Source organism: Astatotilapia calliptera, chromosome 3 (assembly GCF_964374335.1).
Source record: "Astatotilapia calliptera chromosome 3, fAstCal68.1, whole genome shotgun sequence".
Lineage (NCBI taxonomy): Eukaryota > Metazoa > Chordata > Actinopteri > Cichliformes > Cichlidae > Astatotilapia > Astatotilapia calliptera.
This window is the reverse complement of record NC_137424.1, coordinates 64,670,373-64,689,404: the sequence shown is the minus strand read 5'-3', so window position 1 is coordinate 64,689,404 and position 19,032 is coordinate 64,670,373. Positions and strand designations below refer to the sequence as shown.

The 19,032-nt window shown below is 39.2% G+C and overlaps 2 protein-coding genes across 4 annotated transcripts in view; both read right to left on the bottom strand.

Moving 5' to 3' along the window:
• Positions 1-1,972: 1,972 nt before the first annotated feature.
• On the bottom strand, positions 1,973-13,721 carry LOC113019481 (uncharacterized). 2 transcript variants are annotated; one of them, XM_026163232.2, is made up of 4 exons: positions 12,920-13,721; positions 10,833-11,183; positions 5,747-6,097; positions 1,973-3,126 (listed from the first exon to the last, which is right to left on the bottom strand). In XM_026163232.2, exons 1-4 carry the CDS (start codon positions 12,984-12,986, stop codon positions 2,948-2,950), a joined length of 948 nt encoding a protein of 315 aa, XP_026019017.1. In that variant the 5' UTR covers positions 12,987-13,721; the 3' UTR covers positions 1,973-2,947. The 2 variants fall into 2 exon arrangements, with proteins under 2 accessions (XP_026019017.1, XP_026019019.1); XM_026163234.2 differs by having other exon boundaries at positions 5,817-6,097.
• A 1,311-nt stretch (positions 13,722-15,032) lies between these two features.
• Positions 15,033-19,032, bottom strand: part of LOC113019468 (NXPE family member 3-like) — a 31,056-nt gene continuing 27,056 nt past the window's right edge. For both annotated transcript variants that reach the window (XM_026163207.2, XM_026163208.2), the window contains exon 6: positions 15,033-18,997. In XM_026163207.2, coding sequence (XP_026018992.2) covers positions 18,393-18,997 — 605 coding nt within the window. In that variant the 3' untranslated portion in view covers positions 15,033-18,392. The remainder of the gene's footprint in view (positions 18,998-19,032) is intronic.

Sequence of the window (19,032 nt, the reverse complement as noted above, 5' to 3'; positions counted from 1 at the left end):
AATTAAATCCATAGTAAAAAAGAAATTTAAACCGGGTCAAGTTGAACTAAAAACACCACCAAGTGTGGTTCAATTTCTTACTCTTAAACCCCCCAAATTACTATCCAAAATATACAGAATGCTTTCTAAAACAGATGAATCAATATCACTTCCTATTGCAAAATGGGAAGCGGATTTATCAGTTAACTTAGACCAAAACTTCTGGTCTCAGATTTGCTTAAAAACCTTTCATTTAATTAGAAATCCCAGTCTTCAATTAATTCAATACAAAATATTACATAGAGTGCACTATACAGGTCATCGGATGTTCAAGATGGGCTTTACGTCTACCAATAACTGCTCACACTGCCAAACCAATTCACCGGACAATTATATCCACGCTCTTTGGTTCTGTCCACCAGTACAGAAGTTTTGGCACGAGATGGCCTATCTCCCACCACCACTTCCCCTGCCAGTGGCAGACGCCCTCAGACATCGGTGCGTTGTTGGTTTGTTTGTGTCCGGGGATGGGCGTCCAGGTACACACCGGCTCACTCCTTGGTGGCCGCTTATCGGGGCCTGGAGCCTGGGGCTCGCTAGGGCCTCTTCGGAGGTGGGGTGCCCTCGGCCTCTCGGCCTGGGGCTCGGTCACTCAGGCACAGCTGGCTGTCGGCGGAGCTCACGGGCGCGTCACTGCAACCCCCCCTGGCTTCTGCTCCGTGGCTGCTGAGTGAGCCCTCATCTGGGACTCTCCTCAGCTCTTTCTGGGACAGTGGCGCGGCTGCCCCTCTGTTGGTCTTCCTTGGTCTCTTGTGTTCTGGGGGCCTCTGGATGTCTGGAGTTTTGATCTCCTCCATACCTGCTTCATGCCCTGGAGGACGGGGCTGTGGCCCCCCCACACCCTCTAGCAGATCATTACATGAAGGAACCTTTTAAATACAAGCGCGTCCATGCTCACAGGTGTACACACGGGTGATCACACACACAAACTACACCCTTTTTGGCTCCTACCTCAAAGCACACTGTGTTCTGTTGATCTTATGTGCTGCACAATAATGTTTAATATTTAGTATTTACTGTTATAGTCACATATATCATCGTGATATTGTTAATTATATTGGTCTCTCTCTTGGGAGAGAGAGAAAGCGAGTTTTGAGATGTGAGAGATTTGTGGCGTTTAGCGTGTTTGGAGTGTGTAGTTAATGTGTTGTCTTGTGTAGTTAGTGTGTAGTGTTGTGGATAGTTTTGTGTTGTGTGTCAGAACAATGAGGTGACTGCTGTCTCCAAGTATAAAAGAGGAGTGTTACACCTGCTGCTGTCAGACCTGCAGGTATCAGGCTGCGATGTTCTCCTTTATAGTGGACAGAAATTATTTTTTTGGAGTGGCATCTTATTGAATGCAGAACAGCTGATTGTTCTGTAAATAGTTTGAAATGGTTATTTAAAAAATCAAGGTAAAAGTTAAATGGATGCAAATAACTTTGTTGTTTGCAAAACTTGTGCATATGATTTTAAAATTGACAATTTATATTTGCATTTAAAGTTATGAAATATGATTCATTAAACATGTTTGTGGTTGTTACAATAAAAAAATGTAACTTTTTCTACTTTGATTTTATGTTTTTTGTCTGATTTTAGATCAATTGTGTTAATACAGTATGTCAAAATAAACTTTCTAAAACATAAAATTCATGAAAGAATCAGTGTAAATATGATGACGTTAGAAAAAAATGTAACAGTTTGCAGTTCTAGGAAGGATGATTAAGGCTGATTCACTCAAAGCTGAGTGCTTCGACGGATAGTCATAAATAGATTCACCATGGCAACAGGTAAATACTCTACTTGAGTGCAGTGGGTTGAGGACTGTGCTTCATTGTAGACCATTATTTATATTTATCTTTCATAAAAAAGGGAAAAAACTATTTTTTCCTGTTCAGGGTTGTTTACTCCTCATTTTACCCAACTTCATTTTTACTTCATGCTGACAAACCTAGACTCTGGCCAAATGATGCATTTAATGTTTACATCTAATTAATCAAATAAAGATACAAATATCAATCAAACAGAAAAGACACATTATATATCCAGTGAAAACAGTTTTTGTGATTTCCAACACTTATACATACACTGGAAATTTAAACATTTAATGACTACATTTGAACATTTACACATATTTCAACATGAAAAACAATAAGAGTGCACTTGGATTGTCTGCAGCCTGGATTTGAAAACTACTCTAAGCTACATTTATTTTTAGGTTTTTTTGGATGTTGGAGAACCAGAAAATTCATCCACCATTGCTACGATTGCTGTCTGCATTAGTCACACTGCTATCATGTGTAGTATTAAAACCACATAAAGTTTTCCTTTTTTTTTTAAAAGCAACATGTTTTTTTTTCTCAGAAAGCTCAGAAGCTGCACATGAAACAATAAAACTAATGCTAACGTAGACAGGAAACACTACATGTGGCAAGGCAAATTTATTTTGGGATCATCTACCTGCTTCTCATTACACTAGCACTCTTGCTATCCTTCTTCACTCAATCCACAAATCTTCTTTGTGGTCTTCCTCCATCTTCAAAAGCATTTGTCCAGTATAAACATTGTATCTCCACTGTTTCCACTTTGCTTTTTTTTTGTCTCTGAACTGCTCTGTCTTGCCTGTTCCTCTAATGTACTAATTTCTATTTTTTATTTTTTTAATTCTGGTCTCTCATAATCAAAATCTTAACATCTCCAACTCTCTGACCTTCAGCTCAGCCTGCTGTCTTTCTTTCCCACCATCCTAAATCCTACATCACAGCCAACCCTCAATGTTTGACCAAAAAAACCCTCACAAAACATATAACATACCACCTGGGCTCTTTACAGTTAATTTTAACAAACTGTTAAACAATATTACATGAACAGAAATACATTAATAACTAAACCTAACACTGAAGAAGTTCAAAATGTTTGAAGAAAAAAATTATTCTTTAATAAGCAGTTTGGCTATGCATGGAGCTGCCTTATGCCAGCAAACACAATATTTCAAAATACCTATGATGACAACAGTAGCTCCCATAGCAAAAACAAGTGGCTGAAAAAATGTAGCTGGATCACACGCTTCCAATCTCTGGTCAATCTCAAACCCTTCTGGTACTGGTACTGTTGGTGAGAATTAGAAGAGAGGTGTCAGACATGATCTACAGAGTGGGCCGTTTATATGGATACACCATAATAACATGGGAATGGTTGGTGATATTAAAGTCCTGTTTGTGGCACATCAGTATATGTGAGGGGGCAAACTCCTCACACCACACCATTGTTTTTCTTGTGACATTACCAATAAGTTTGAAGTGTCACATGACCCTCTTCCTATTGAAAAAACAAAAGTTGTATCCAAGATGGCCGACTTCTAAATGGCCACCATGGTCACCACCCATCTTGAGGAGTTTGCCCCCTCACACATACTAATGTGCCACAAACAGGACTTTAATATCACCAACCATTCCCATGTTATTACGGTGTATCCATATAAATGGCCCACCCTGTACTATTATTGCTTTATGCAGTCTCATCAACAACATGTTTACAGAAGAATACATAAAATTAAATTAAAAGATAAATAAATGCATGTTCCTTTCTCACAACAACAATCTGACACCTGTACTACAAAGCAAGCTTTGGATCTCAAAGAGTCAGCTCTGGGTTTTCAGCGTTGAGCTACATTCACAGTGGATTCTGGTTCAATGAAAAGTTAATGGCATTGGATGACTTCAGATGAGTATAGGCAAAGTAACCTTCAACACAGGTGAGTGTGAGCGGTGAGTGCTTGAAGCTACTACCAATGAGAATGCAGTATGCAGTGTACCACCGAGTGACGTTTGACCTGGAAGTAAATACAGTTGAGGTTACCTAGGCAATGGAATTATGGGATGTGTGCATGTGACCGGTCGTCTTCAAAGCAATGTGCAACGACTTAATCAATTCCAGTTTGGATGCAGCTTTAGGAAAGCGGTTCACTTCTTATTGGGCTACAACACCACGTGAAACTCAATTGCAGACCTAAGGCTGATCAGTCAGTTATCTGGAAAACAGCATCAGTAAGAAATTCACATTCACTTTATTACTGACTTCATTAGGTACAGGATGTTCAGCTGCTCATCAGTTCAGGCATCTAGTCACCCATTTTCATAGTTTTAACTGAATGAAACTAGGCATGGGGGAGAAAGGTGATATGAGTGACTGTTAATGTGGCACCAACAGCAATTGGGTTATTTCAGTTTTTCAGAAACTGCTGATCTGCTGGAATATTTCAACACAACCATATCTAAGATTTACCGAGGATATCCACCCTCAAGTGACACCTAGAGGAACAGCAGTTTTTACATGTTGGCTTCTTTTGAGCATCAGTACACTTTGGACAGGTAGGCAGCCTATCACAGGGCGGCACACAGAACCACAAAAAACATTCATTCTCACATTCACACCTACAGCCAATTTAGAATCAATAGTCAACAAAGCAAGCAAGTCTTTAGACTCAGGACAGAAGCCAACAATTGGGGGTGGGTTTAAAAATCAATTTCCAGATTCAAATCATTTTTAGTTTGAATAATGCGATATTGATTAATTTTTGATTGATTGATTTTGTTCCACACAAAGTTGTAAACACAAAGATGTAAACACTTTATGTTTACATCTTTGTGTTTAAATCTTTACTTCCTGCACAGTGCTCTCTCTCAGTGTACTCAGAGCCGTTTACCATCAGAAATCTCTGTTTATTACACGATTCGCTTACGACTCTGCTGTTCAGTGCTCTCCACCACTATTTTTTTGTTTGTTTCTTCTTTTAATGACAAAAAAGCCTAATACAGTGGAACCCCAACTTACGAAATTAATTTGTTCCCGAGGGTCTTTCGTAAGTCGAAACTTTTCGTAAGTCGAAGCACCCAGTGAGTGAGGTGATGCTGAATGATAAGCTATAGGCTAATTGCTAACAACAATAGGTCGTTCAAGGGGTTGTAACATGATCCGGTAGGCATTGTAGGCTCAGCCAATCAGAGCCAGTGGATTTCGTTACACGGTCATTTTGCCGTAACACGGGCAGAAATATTGCCATTCAGTGCCTTCGTAACTTGAATTTTTCGTTAAATGGGGTATTCGTAAGTCGGGGTTCGACAGCATCTTTTACAAATTACGCCCTCTGCTTCACTTCAGCAGCATCAGGTAATGTTCATATGTTGATTCTGGGTTTTCTTCCGTTTTTGTTCTACTGCAGAATATTTTTAAGGAGGTAATTTGCTATTCTGTGTTTTATCCTCAGTAACATTGATACAAAGGTATGCTGCTGTGATGGTTACACCTCTGATGAAGTCTCACAAGTGTCAGCTTTGTTTTTCTACACAGATATAAAAATATGGGTATGCACTGAGAAATGACCAGAAGCATAATAGTTCTGACAGAGTCTAAATTGAATTGAGTCGAATCAAATCGATTCAGGACTTTTGAATCAGAATTGTATTTTATTACAATCAGTGACGATACCCAGCCCTTTTAACAGATAATGTGACAGTTTTCACTGTGTTTGTAAGTCACTCTGCTGACATTGGACAGAAACTGAACTTCTGATTGTTTAAAGCAGCTAGATTAATAAACCCAGTGTTGACTTACTGATCTAATAAACACCCTGATGTGAAACCAAATGAAGAAAAGATAATCTGGATATGTTGAACTTGTTTTGTAGTACAGGCTCCAGGAAGAAGATTCATTTCTTCTACAAACTCACCTATTGTCAGCTTGATGATTGTGATGGGCGTAGTCTTTAAAATGGCTGCCTTAGAGTTGTTTGTTCCTACCTGGGTGACATGACACTCGTACGTTCCATCATCATCAAATGTCGTGCCATACAGAAACAATGTCAATTTCCCTTTTTGCATGTCTGTATACATGAGACGTACTCGGTTCGCATAATGTGGCGGCTGAGTGCTTGGATCAGATGCATTGCTCTGGTAAAAAAGTTCTTTTTCTAGATTCAAGACAGATCTGGTCCACATCACAGCTCCAATGGACTCCTTATTTGGAACCTCGCATGGCAGAATGGCAATTTCTCCAGGTGCAGCGAAGACTTTCATTGGTTCTGAAATGGAGAGGAAACAACACAAAACAGTTTAGAGCTAATATGATACCAAACAAACCAGAATACACTGCATGCTAAATATTTAAAAATTACTGAGAATCACATGAGGAGAATAATTTAGATTCCCCACAACACAAATAGAAATCAACTATAAATTTAAACCTGTCACAATCTAAGGATCGTCTATTAGATCAAGTAACACTGGAAAAAATGTCGCTCTCCCTCAAACAGAAACTTACATTACAGAATTACACTAACATGCTCCAGAGTGGTCAAATGTCACTCAGGTTCCTATTTATTGGATTATGGTTCATTGTTGCTTAACATTTCTCTTTTGTTATATTAATTTCTACATTCATCATGTCTTTTTATCTTAAAAATGACTAAAAGAGTAGTTGTAAAATAACAAACTGATCATCTGAAGAGATTTCAGAGCTCACAGTACAGAAACAGCTTTAGTGAAGGTTTAAAAAGGTTTAAGGTTCGTATGGCCTCTGACAGTGGATTCATCTCTGTGCTTGACCTACTGGAACTAAATGCAGTATTCAGTAGAGATGGCTACCGGTATCCGGTGCCATTATGGCAGACCGAAAAGCAGCGCACATTCCGGTGCTTCATTTCTGTGCTTTCTTTTTTTCCTGAGATGTCATACACTTTAGATTCTAGCCAATCATTTTACATTTGCAAGCGTAGTAGGCGGGTCCAGGTACGTACGTTCATTTAGAGCAGAGCTACAGATTAAAAATGCCCAAGGCGGAGCGGTCAAAAGTCTGTCTGTACTTCACAGCAAAAGATGCAAACTCAGCAGCCTGCAACAAGTGCTATTATGCTGATACTGTGATACTGTGCAAAGGAGGTAACACCTCGAATCTGATGAAACACCTGGCATAGCGTTTTTTTAAAACCTGAGAAATGCACCGTATTTGATAGCTTGCTGCGAGACCTCACACCGAGCACATCAACTGTGTGGTGCCTGTTATCGACCCGGAGTTAGCAACATGAACCCGAAGAGGAGAGTCCTGGCCCCTAGCCCTGCCAGTGTAGCAGAAATGATGACGGATGATGATGGCAGCAGCAGCCGTTCTTCTCTGCGTGAGTAGCTTAATGTTGTTCGTGTGTAATTTACATTGAGTAGGCTAACCACGTTATTACATTAATGCATGTAAGGTGAACTAGCAAACACCGTCGTAGTTACATGCGGCTGTCTTCTTGTTTGATGGCAGATACTCCCTTCACCCTGGCCAAAAAGGCTAAAATGACCAAAGAAAAAGAGGAAAACAGCTAAACATGAGAGGTTTTTGGACAAAGTTGGTGGTTTTTTTTCCATTGATTAAGCACTGCTTCCAGCCAAGAGTGATACCATATATGCCCCATAGCTGCAGAAAAGGCTAACATTGTTATCTTTTTACAAAAAACAGCTGAACATGAGAGGTTTTTGGACAAAGTTTGTGTTCTTGATTCTTTAAGCACCGGTTCGAGCACCGTTTAAGCACCGGCACCGTTTCCAAAGTACCGGTTTGGTACTGGTATCGGATAAAACCTAAACGATACCCATCCCTAGTGTTCAGTACTGTTGACTGTAATATTCTATTAGGGTGATTAGAGGATAATGTAGGTATTGCAGGTAGTGCGCTCCAGTGTTTTTCACAAAGGACTACATAAAGTGCAATACAGTGGTCCCTCGCTATAACGTGGTTCACCTTTCGCTGTTTCGCAGATTTTTTTGGGGTGTCATTTTGCATGCTTTTTTTTTATTTATTTTTTTTAACAGTGCAATTTGTTCTGTGTCCTGATTGGCTGTAGACCATTGTCAATCAATCTCCTCCATGCCGTGTCTCCAGTACAGTACAGAATGCGTTCAGCTTGTCAATAATCTGGCAGTGTCGCCCTCAAGTGCTGTACAGTATGTTTGTAAGTTTTCTCCCCAGCAAACACAACAATGTAGACGAAACATTTTGCACCGTCAAAGGCACCTGCGCTAGCACCCAAAAGGCAGAGGAAGATGCTAACCATTGCACAAAAAGTTGGACTTCTGGACATGCTAAAGGAAGGTAGAAGTTACCGTATTTTCCGTATTGTGAGGCGCATTATGGAAAACAAAACAGTCAGATAAGTCAAACTTTACTCAACTCATTCTTCTTGCTTCCTCTACTTCCATACCATTGATTCATTAATGTTGAGTTCTCTGGCAGCTGCTCTATTCTCATGTTCTGGACCTGAAAACAGGGTTTGATCTTTGGTTTCATTCTATAATACTTTTTTTTCTACCAAGGTTTGAACTTTGAGAGTATTTAAACAAGACAGAAAAGTGTGAAAATGTTCAAGGTTGTCTGAGAAAAGTGTATAAAGTGTGTAGTTAGGGGTTTTACAGCCTTAAAACATCTATAAAATTGTTAAAAAATAATAATAAAGCTGACTATGCAGATTTCACCTATCACAGGTTATTTTTAGAACGTAACTCCTTTGATGAACGAGCGACCACTGTATGCAAAAATCGCAAAAAAACAAAACAAAGACAGCGCAACAGGCACAACAGACTGATACAGTCACAAGACGGTGCAGACACTGCAACAATGACAGTGGGTTGTGCAAAAGACTGAGCACTGTGTGTGTATGAGGCTGGGCAGATAAGTGCTTGAAGTAGTGACCTGTATGAACGTGTGTGTGTTTGTGTGTGTGTGTCAGTCCACTCATTGAGTGTTCAGGAGTCTGACATGGGGAAGAAACTGTTTTGCAGTCTGGCAATGAGGGTCCGGTACCTCTGGTACCTCTTACCAGAAGGCAGCAGGGTAAAGAGTGTGTAGGAGGGGTGTGTAGGGTCTTCCACAACTGTGGTTGCTTTGCAGATGCAGCAGGTGTGATCAATGTCTGTGATGGAGGGAAGTGAGGCTCTGTGGTAAAGGCTGTGTAAATTCCAATAAAACTGAGGTTATTGTACTCGGCCCTAAAGATGTTAGAAATATGGTATCTAACCAGATTCTTACTCTGGATGGCATTACCTTGACCTCCAGTAACACTGTGAGGAACCCTGGAGTCATTTTTGACCAGGACATGTCCTTCGGTGCACATAATAAACAAATATGTAAGACTGCTTTCTTCCATTTGCGCAACATCTCTAAAATTAGAAATATCCTGTCTCAGAGTGACGCTGAAAAACTAGTTCATGCATTTATTACTTCCAGGCTGGACGACTGTAATTCATTATTATCAGGATGTCCTACAAAGTACATCCTGAGTACTGCTGCTCACCTACAAGGTCGTAAATAATCAGGCCCCATCTTATCTTAATGACCTTGTAGTACCACATCACCCTATTAGAGCACTTCGCTCTCGCTCTGCAGGCCTACTTATTGTTCCTAGAGTATTTAAAAGTAGAATGGGAGCCAGCCTTTATGCCCCTCTTCTGTGGAATCAGCTCCCAGTTTGGATCACCTGAATCCTCTCTTATTTATGCTGGATGTTTTTAAACACCTTTCTCCATTTAATTATTAGTTATTATTAATCTCTGGCTGTCTTTCGCAGCATCTTACCCCCCTCACCCAGAACTGGTCATGGCATGTGGCCGCCCCTCCCTGAGTTAGGGGGGAGCTCGCACCATCCGCTCCAAGCTCCCTGACCTGCACTCAATCTACAGCAGGCGGTGCTGGACCAAGGCCAGGAAGATCGTGAAGGACCTCAGCCATCCCAACAACAGACTGTTCTCTCTGTTGAGGTCAGGAAAGCGATTCCGCTCCCTGAAGACCAACACAGAGAGACTGAGGAGGAGCTTCTTCCCGCAGGCGATACGGTCTCTCAATCACACCACCACACAGTACTGACCCACACATACAGTTCTTACACACACACTGGACTTTCTGGACATTGTTTTCACTTCATCACTTAAATCACTTTAAGCATATTTGCACTGCACAAGACATAATGTGGATTGCACAACACTGGTCACTATATTCTTCATTTCCAGTTAATACTTGTACAGCTGCTGTTATTGTGTATATATTTATTTATATTTCTTCATACATTCTTATATAGTTCTATACTGTGTATTGTGTATTTTGTTGTACAGTTATTTTATTTTCAACTTTAATTTATATATTTTATCTTATTCTTTCCCAGTTAAATTTACCCTTCATTCTAATTTGTGTTGTACAGTTATTTCATTTTTAACCTTAATTTATATTTTATTCCTTCCTAGTTAAATTTACCCTTTTTAATTTTTCATATTTATTTCCTATCTTATTCATAGCCTTTTCCTTTTTTGTTTTCTTTAGGTCACGAGCAGTTGTCCAAGCATTTCACTACATATCGTACTGTGTATGACTGTGTACGTGACAAATAAAATTTGAATTTGAATTTGAATTTGATTCTGCTGGAGGTTTCTTCCTGTTAATATTTTTTTCTTCCCACTGTCACCGAAGTGCTCGCTCATAGGGGGTCATATATCATATTTTCTCTCTTGTCTTTTTATTATTGTAGGGTCTTTACCTTGCAGTATAAAGTGCCTCAATGCAACTGTTGTTGTGACTATATAAATAAAGTTGATTTGAATTGAATTACTGGTGACATCAATTTGGTCATGTTAATATTTCTGATTGTTTAAAGCAGCTAGTTTAATAAATACAGTGTAGACTTACTGATATAATAACCACCTTCATGTGAAGCCAAATAAAGGAAAAGATCATCTGGATATGTTGAACTTGTTTTCCAGGAAGAAGATTAATTTTTTCTACAAACTCACCCATTGTCAGATTGAGAGTGTTGATTGGCTTGGTCTTCAAAATGGCCGCCTTAGAGTTGTTTGTTCCTGTCTGGGCGACATGACACTCATACGTTCCAATCTCAGCAAATGTCGCCTCCACTATATACAAAGACAATTGACCATTCCACATGTCTGTATGCAGCAGATATATGCGACTCAGAGAAGCTGACTTCTGAGTGTCTGGATCAGACGCATTGCTTTGGTAAAAAAATACATATTTTGAATCCAAGTAAGACCTGGTCCACATCACAGCCCCAATTGATATATCATTTGGAACGTGACATGGCAGAATGACATTATCTCCAGGAAAAATCTTGAGGGTTGTGGAGTCTGAAAGAGACAAAAAATACAACACAGACTAGTAAGCTGGAGTTACAGCTGATACCAAACAAACCAGAATACAGTGCATGCTGAATATTAATACAATTACTGAGAATCACATGAGGAGAAACATTCAGAGAGAATCGGTTGCCCACGACACAGATAGAAATGAAATATAAATTTAAACCTTTTACATGTAAGAATCCATTAGATCAAGTAACACTGGAAAATATGTCTCCCTCCCTCAAACAGAAACTTCCTGCTCAGTTGTTTTTGTACACATGTTACATTGCAGCAAAAAAACCCTGAAATGTCTGGTTCCAGCAGTCTCCTGTCAAAAGCTTTTAGACCCAACATGATGTGTCTCAGATAGGATGAGTCACCCACTTCACCCCAAATCTACAGGTACCATTAGAGTTACCTGTACCTGAGCTGGACTGCAGTAAACATAGTTTAAATGAAAATCACATGTGAGCTTTAGACACAATCAGGTAAAGACTAGTAGTTGAAAGTATGGAGATAATTCAAAGACAAAGGCATCAATTTAATTTAAAAAAAGAAAAAGCCTCTCCTCTCCCATCATCAATTTGCCTGAAAAAAAATTACACAGAAAAAAACACTCTTACAACACTAATAGAAAATGTATAAATAAATGCCAAAATGTCAAAAATCAATTTTCAGACACTATATTATATTAACAGAAACTAGAATGATTTCAATTTCTGTGAACACCTGGGGAATATCACACTGAAGCTGGACCTTTGTACTTTTAAGCTTTAAAATCTGTAAAACCATTAACAACGATTTGCACAGTAGAAGTTTATGCCTTAAATATGGAAATTTGTGCATAAAATATCAATCCCCGCTACACTGTGATTTCAATTGTTCACATTGAGAGTTCACATTCATACAGCCATGCGATGTCCCTTAAAGTGCTTTTTTAGATAAAAGAATTTTAAAATATCCTCTACAAAGAGTATCAGCAAAATTTCCAACAACACCCTGATACCTGCTCATATGTAATCGAACATTCAATTTTCTCAAACAAAAAATTATTACAACAGGGACCTAAAAGTTTGCATAATTTACATTGAGAAGTTTATATTTGCCTTAATTTTTTCCCGGCAAATCTGGGATGATCGGGTGAGAGGTATTTAACGAACTGATATGGAAAGATCCCAAAAATGAAACATTTTTGAATTAAAATCACTTGAATTAAAAGCCTTCCGAGCTGAGAGTATCTTCACAGATCCAACAGAAACATGTGTCTCATCGCTTTTGATATTTTTTTCATGATAAAAAATAAAAAAAATATTTCATGATTCCCCCTTTAATGCCTATTAAGGAAAATTGATCTTGAATCAATGAGTTTTGATGAAAAAGATCAGCATTGTGCTCCACATTGAAAAGCATTCTGATTTTTCTTCTGCATTTGATTCAAATTGAGGCTCTGCTGATTAGATATTTTTGTCGTGGTGATTCCTGATAGATCCTTCAGATGGTTTTCATTACTCACACGTGTGAACTTAACACCTGTCTGTCCTCCACCTGTTGATATTTATCACTAAGACAAACACGCTCTGTCAAAATCCAAACACTAAGTGCAGCACACGAAGTATCTAACATAGTACAAAGTAGGAGAAATACGCATCTCTGTATATACATGTGTCGCTGCTGGCTGCAAGTCTGACATCAGACATTCAGCCAAAAGAGCTGATTTACATCATTCTAATGAAAAACCTCACCTCCAGAAGATGATGGTGACAGACAAAGGAGAATCAAACCCAGCACGGCTCTTCTGGACACGTTCATCTTCGTCGGAAGTAGCAGTAGCGTTGAAGAGCTGCTTCTTCTTGGTGCGTTGGGGTGCTGTGAGCACTTGTACTCTTGTCTAACTGGACACAGTCTCCACTGTTCAATCGCAGGTTTTCTGCTTCAGCCCATCTGCCTCATCCTTCAGACTGGACGCAGAGTTGGAGGTTTGCTGCTCTCTACTGTTCATGTGTGAACTGCCTTAAATCCACATTCAGTTATTATTAAATCAACACTGAAAGTGCACAAAATGGGGGAGGAGACTACACATAAGATATTAAAATTTGTTTGAGACACTTGCATGTTTGAAATCCTCAATCAAATTGACAAGTATAATCCAAGTAAATAGAAAATGCAGCTTTGAAATGATGATTTCATTTGCTAAGGGGAAAAAAATTATCCTACCTTCCTGGGGCCACGTGAAGAAGTAATCCTCCCCCAAACCTGCTATATGGTTATGTCACTACTGGCAGGGGCAATCAGCCATTTGTAATAACTGTAAATGAGTCTTTCACATCACTGTGGAGGAATTTTACCCACTCTGCTTTGCAGAATATGCAGCAAACTGAGAAACCAGGAGGAGGCTAAATACTTTTTACAGCACTGTGAATTGGTTTACCGCCCTTTAATGTAAGCAAGATAGACCTTATATGCTAGAAAATGAGATTCATATGTATAATAACGATTTTTAAAAATAGTTGAGTGTTGAACTGCACACACAGACAGCAGGGGGCATCTGTTTCTGCTGTGGTGAACACCATACAAGCAAAAAGAGATCATGCTAAAGGATGTTGACTGACTCTTAGTCAGTGTGTTGCAACTCTGTTAAATGTGGACTCACAGACAGATTCACTCATTTCAGAGCAGAGGATATCACTGCCTTGCATGAACTTCATAACAAACATTTCGGAAATCAGGGAAAGACTTCAGTTCCCACAGTTTTATTCTCCTCTGGTTTAGTTTTAGTCTGAATTTGTCTTCAGTCTGACTTTGATGATAATCAGACTTCTCTGGTGAAATGACCCCCATGGCTCTGAGTTGTGTATTTACACAACTAACAGAAGAAGACGGCCGTAGTGATAGACGGAGCGGTTCCGAACGACAGCAACATCAGGAAGAAGGAACACAAGAAGCTGGAGAAATAAAAAGGCCTCAGTGAAGAGCTGGAGAAGATGTGGAGGGTGAAGGTAACAGGACCAGCTAAGCGACTGCGCAGGACCCTCAAGCTCCCAGGCGGTAGATATTATCATATAATTATAAATTATTATTGTAAAATAAGTGGATTTTATAAATATCCTGAACAGAAATGTTAAGTTATTTAATTGCAAAGATGGTGACTAAAGTTTTAATTTCAGGTGGAAAAAATTGATTTTATAATTAAGGCATAAAAACTGTACTGGACCAAAATCAGAAATGTGCAGAGTGCAGCAAACAGGTAATATTTTAGGTTGTTCATTTGATGTAAAACTGCTTCCAGGTTTGTTACACCAACTGTTTCACTTCATAGATGCTTTTCTGATCTAGTTATTTTTTTTCTGAAAATCTAAAATTTTACAATCCTACTATTTATCGTAATATGATTTATCCTAAGGTCCTAAAGAAGAACTTTACTTACTTGGACTAACATGAACAAAGAAAAAAGTCAAAAAATGCTTGCAGCGTCTAGTGCTTTCAACTAGGACGTATTGAATTATTGCAGTCAACACTGAGAGGACATTTATTCTGTCGGCATCTGTAGCTCTAGTATCTCGAGTAGCCAGAGCTGGAGATTTTTATGAATGGGAGTCACTGGTAGGATCAAGAACAAGGGTGACGGTGCTGTTGGCATTTGGAAAAAAAAGTGAAAGAAAACATATGGCATTAATTCTATTTTAATTAAATGCTTATTTTGTATTATTTTATTATAATTTAACATGTACTTTACAACAGAAAAAACACATGACATGCTGCGCAAAGTATTCCCTTGATTGCGTAGTATGTACATTTGTTGTTACTATAACTCCAAAAATGGTGCTCCTGTGTGGTAACTCGCAAAAACAAAGAGAATTTTGTTTTTTCAAAGCAGTTTTATTTATTTAACTTCACTTCTGGACATAATTGGCAAGCTAATGTAACAATATATATCTGTCTGTATATTGTGAAAATGATATTTAAAAAAAACAACCAAATAATCAACTCTGAACAACCTTTCCAAATAATTCATACACCACATAGTCACATGACATTTTCCAAACACCTTTCAGACACAAATTAGCAAGCACAATGCAAGAAGAAAGGAAAAACTACTTCAGACTCAAGTCAAGTCTCAACAAATCATGTCTGAGATACTTCAGTTTATTTAGAAAAAAATAATATTGTTTAGTAATCACCAGTCCACTCCAGCTAAGTTCAGTGAATAGGAAAAAAACCCCACTTTGGTTTCCAAACAGACTGCAATGTGGAAACAAAAGAAGAAAGTGTGTGAGGCATTCTCAGACACAGAATTACAAAATTTTGCAAAATCAAGAAACAAATTCAGGGCTGGCAGTCAACCATAATAACCAGCTGGATGGACGTAAGCTGTGACACAGATTTGGAGGATAACTTTGGTCTGCTTCCTTACCGGCCTCTCTCCACACTGACAACTAGGCCTATTATAAAAAGAACATAATGGGTTGAACCTTCAGTGAAGCACCAAATCCAAGTGATGTAATTTGTTGACCCGCATGATGGAAACACATAATTATATAAAATCTACAGAGGGTTGTGCGGTCAGCTGAGCGCACCATCCGCTCCGAGCTCCCTGACCTGCACTCAATCTACAGCAGGCGGTGCTGGACCAAGGCCAGGAAGATCGTGAAGGACCTCAGCCATCCCAACAACAGACTGTTCTCTCTGTTGAGGTCAGGAAAGCGATTCCGCTCCCTGAAGACCAACACAGAGAGACTGAGGAGGAGCTTCTTCCCGCAGGCGATACGGTCTCTCAATCACACCACCACACAGTACTGACCCACACATATGGTTCTTACACACACACTGGACTTTCTGGACTTTGGTTTTGCACAACACTGGTCACTATATTCTTCATTTCCGGTTAATACTTGTACAGCTGCTGTTATTGTGTATATATTTATTTATATTTAGATTTCTTCATACATTCTTATATAGTTCTATATTGTGTATTTTGTTGTACAGTTATTTTATTTTCAACTTTAATTTATATATTTATCTTTATCTTATTCTTCCCAGTTAAATTTACCCTTCATTCTAATTTGTGTTGTACAGTTATTTCATTTTTAACCTTAATTTATATTTTATTCCTTCCTAGTTAAATTTACCCTTTTTAATTTTTCATATTTATTTCCTATCTTATTCATAGCCTTTTCCTTTTTTGTTCTCTTTAGGTCACGAGCAGTTGTCCAAGCATTTCACTACATATCGTACTGTGTATGACTGTGTACGTGACAAATAAAATTTGAATTTGAATTTGAATTTGAAAATCACATTTAGAGAAAGCATAATATTTCAGGTTCTTCCCATCTTAGGAACACACTAGAACATGTCAGCTTTGCTGGTTGTTTTTCATTTTTAACCCCTCATGTTACTATTTTATGTTTGGTATAATAACTAAAAAGTAAAACTGGCTTTTTTAAATGGGTTTTGATTTAATATTATGAATATTGAAAGAAACAGAAAATATAAAAGGGATAGCAGAATTTTTGAATTGTAAATATAAAAGCACTAATAGAAAAAAAGCCCCAATTGAAGTCTAAGAGAATGCAAGAGTTAACATCACATTGGAACTGTGAAAACTGGAGTAATGTTTTCATAAACTGCACTGTGAAGAGTGAAGTAGATAGATTAGATGAGAATCGAATATGTTTATAAATGGAGTACTGAAACACATCTATTGGAGATTATGTGTCGGAATTTCAGGGGACCACGCCTCCAAACACGCTCCTTCCGTTTGTCATCTATATAGGTTCCCCCAGTTCTGCAAGCTGTTCATTCTTGTTTATGTGCCGCACCCTCCCTCCTTGTTCTCAATTCTTTAACTTCTTACAGTTTTTTCTGATTGCTTAAGCACATTTTTTGTAACTATTGGCTAATTTTGCAAAACTCTTCACACAAATAAGAAAACCTGTCACCCAATAATCAAAACATTGTAGTTCTCTTGCAAACGCGAACACAGCTAGGTTAACTCTTCACACCTTCGTAAAAATGGTGTTTCCGTATCAAACAGTACACACAAGCCATCATCTACTAAGCACACAATGCGCCAACTGCACACTGATGGTATGAATACAAAACACATCTGGCTTTTGCTGTCTCTGTGCACAAGGTAGGCTATGTCAGTTTGAGCTCATACTTCTGTCATAGATCCATAAGCATAGAGGGATCCAAACTTCAAGTACTGGTGTTTATTCAAACACATCAAAACAAACACAAGTGTTTATTTCCAAGTATAGGATTATTTGCAATCGCCATAATGACTATATGGGTTACTTGGTCTGCAGTGAACATGCTTCCTCTGCCCCCAGCATCTGGTCACCTAGCAATTCTGTAAAGTAACAATTTCAGTATTTTTACATCAATGGTATTGGTGTGTTTCTCATTGGCATACGGCAGTGCTACAAATCTTTGTGCGAAGTGACTGTACTAACCGATTCTCATTTCAAGATGTCCTTATGGTACTTGCTACAGTGTAGCGGCTCGAGTTAGGCTGGACCCGTTGGCCAGCTACCCTCAGGGTCCTTCCACGGTTGATTACATGTCATCAGCAATTCTATTTCTTACTCTTCCTACCCTTCCTCTCCCCCCTCCTCATCTTCCTCTCCCCCCTCCTCGTTTTCCTCTTGCTCCTGCTTGTCCTTGTCATCCTCTTCATCCTACTTCTTCACCTCCACGTCCTCTTCCTCGGCCTCCTCTACTTCTCACTCTTTCTGCTCCCTCCATTGTACTCCGCACACACAGCTTACCTGTATTATAGTGCTTAGGCTGATTGCAAAGTGAACTAATTATCTAAAAAAGTTTTCACATGTGAAAGTGTGCCAGACAGTTGGCGAATTAGTGTTAATGATAGCCATACATGTGTATACTTTTGCTAGGAGTGTGTTGGAAATTTGGTAATTGAGTGTTGTGCAGTGAATTGTGCCTACAGTTTTGCAAAGTGTGCGTTACAAAATTGCAAACTGAGTGCAAAGCAGTTTTTGTGCTTTTAGTTTTGCAAACTCAGTGAGTGGTTTTGCTATAAGTCTGAATAGTTTTAGAGATTGTGCTACAGGAATCACAGTTAGGGTTTAAGCATTCAGAAAAAACTGTAACACTTATTTAGTGCATGGGGATCTGCCAGGCCCGGGAGCCATCGCCAAACCACTTCGAGGTCTTCCCGAAACCGCAGCTCAATTCATGTCCTAGCATTCACCTTTACCCACTAAATGCTTTCAAACCTAAAATGAGGAAGTCGGCCCAACTAGTGAATCCGCCCTTTGGCGGACATATGTATGACAAGAAAACATTAATCATGTTCTTGATAATTGGAGGTTGTGGGTGCATGCTGTGTGGCAGGTGGTGGGCCAGAACCATCTCCCAGGCATCCACCAGATGGACATTCAATCCTTTGAATATAGCCTTGAGTGCCTTTAGCCGCTGAAAAGTGTACCAGTCGCTGTGGACAAATGCACCAAGACTTGTATAAGGTTTGGGGTTTCCAGTCCGAATGACAACCACTGTGCCTGGAGCCCTGGACAGTAGCCGTACCACTGCACTGCGGATGGACATCAGTCGACGGATGTAGAACCCAACAGGGAAAGTGTCAAAGTGTGCCCAGATGCCAAAAACTACTACAGTGTTAGTGCCTCCAAGCACATTGTCCAGCTCATTGGCAATATAATGCAGCTCCATGGATGGGACACTGAAAGTACGTAGAGGAGGACCATGGGCGCGGAACATCACAAAGATGTTATTTGCATAGTCCAGGGCCATTAAAGGTCCGACTGATTTGTGGCTATGAAGGTTAAACTCCTTTAGATCTAAAAGAATTCCAAAGGGAATAAGTTAAACTACA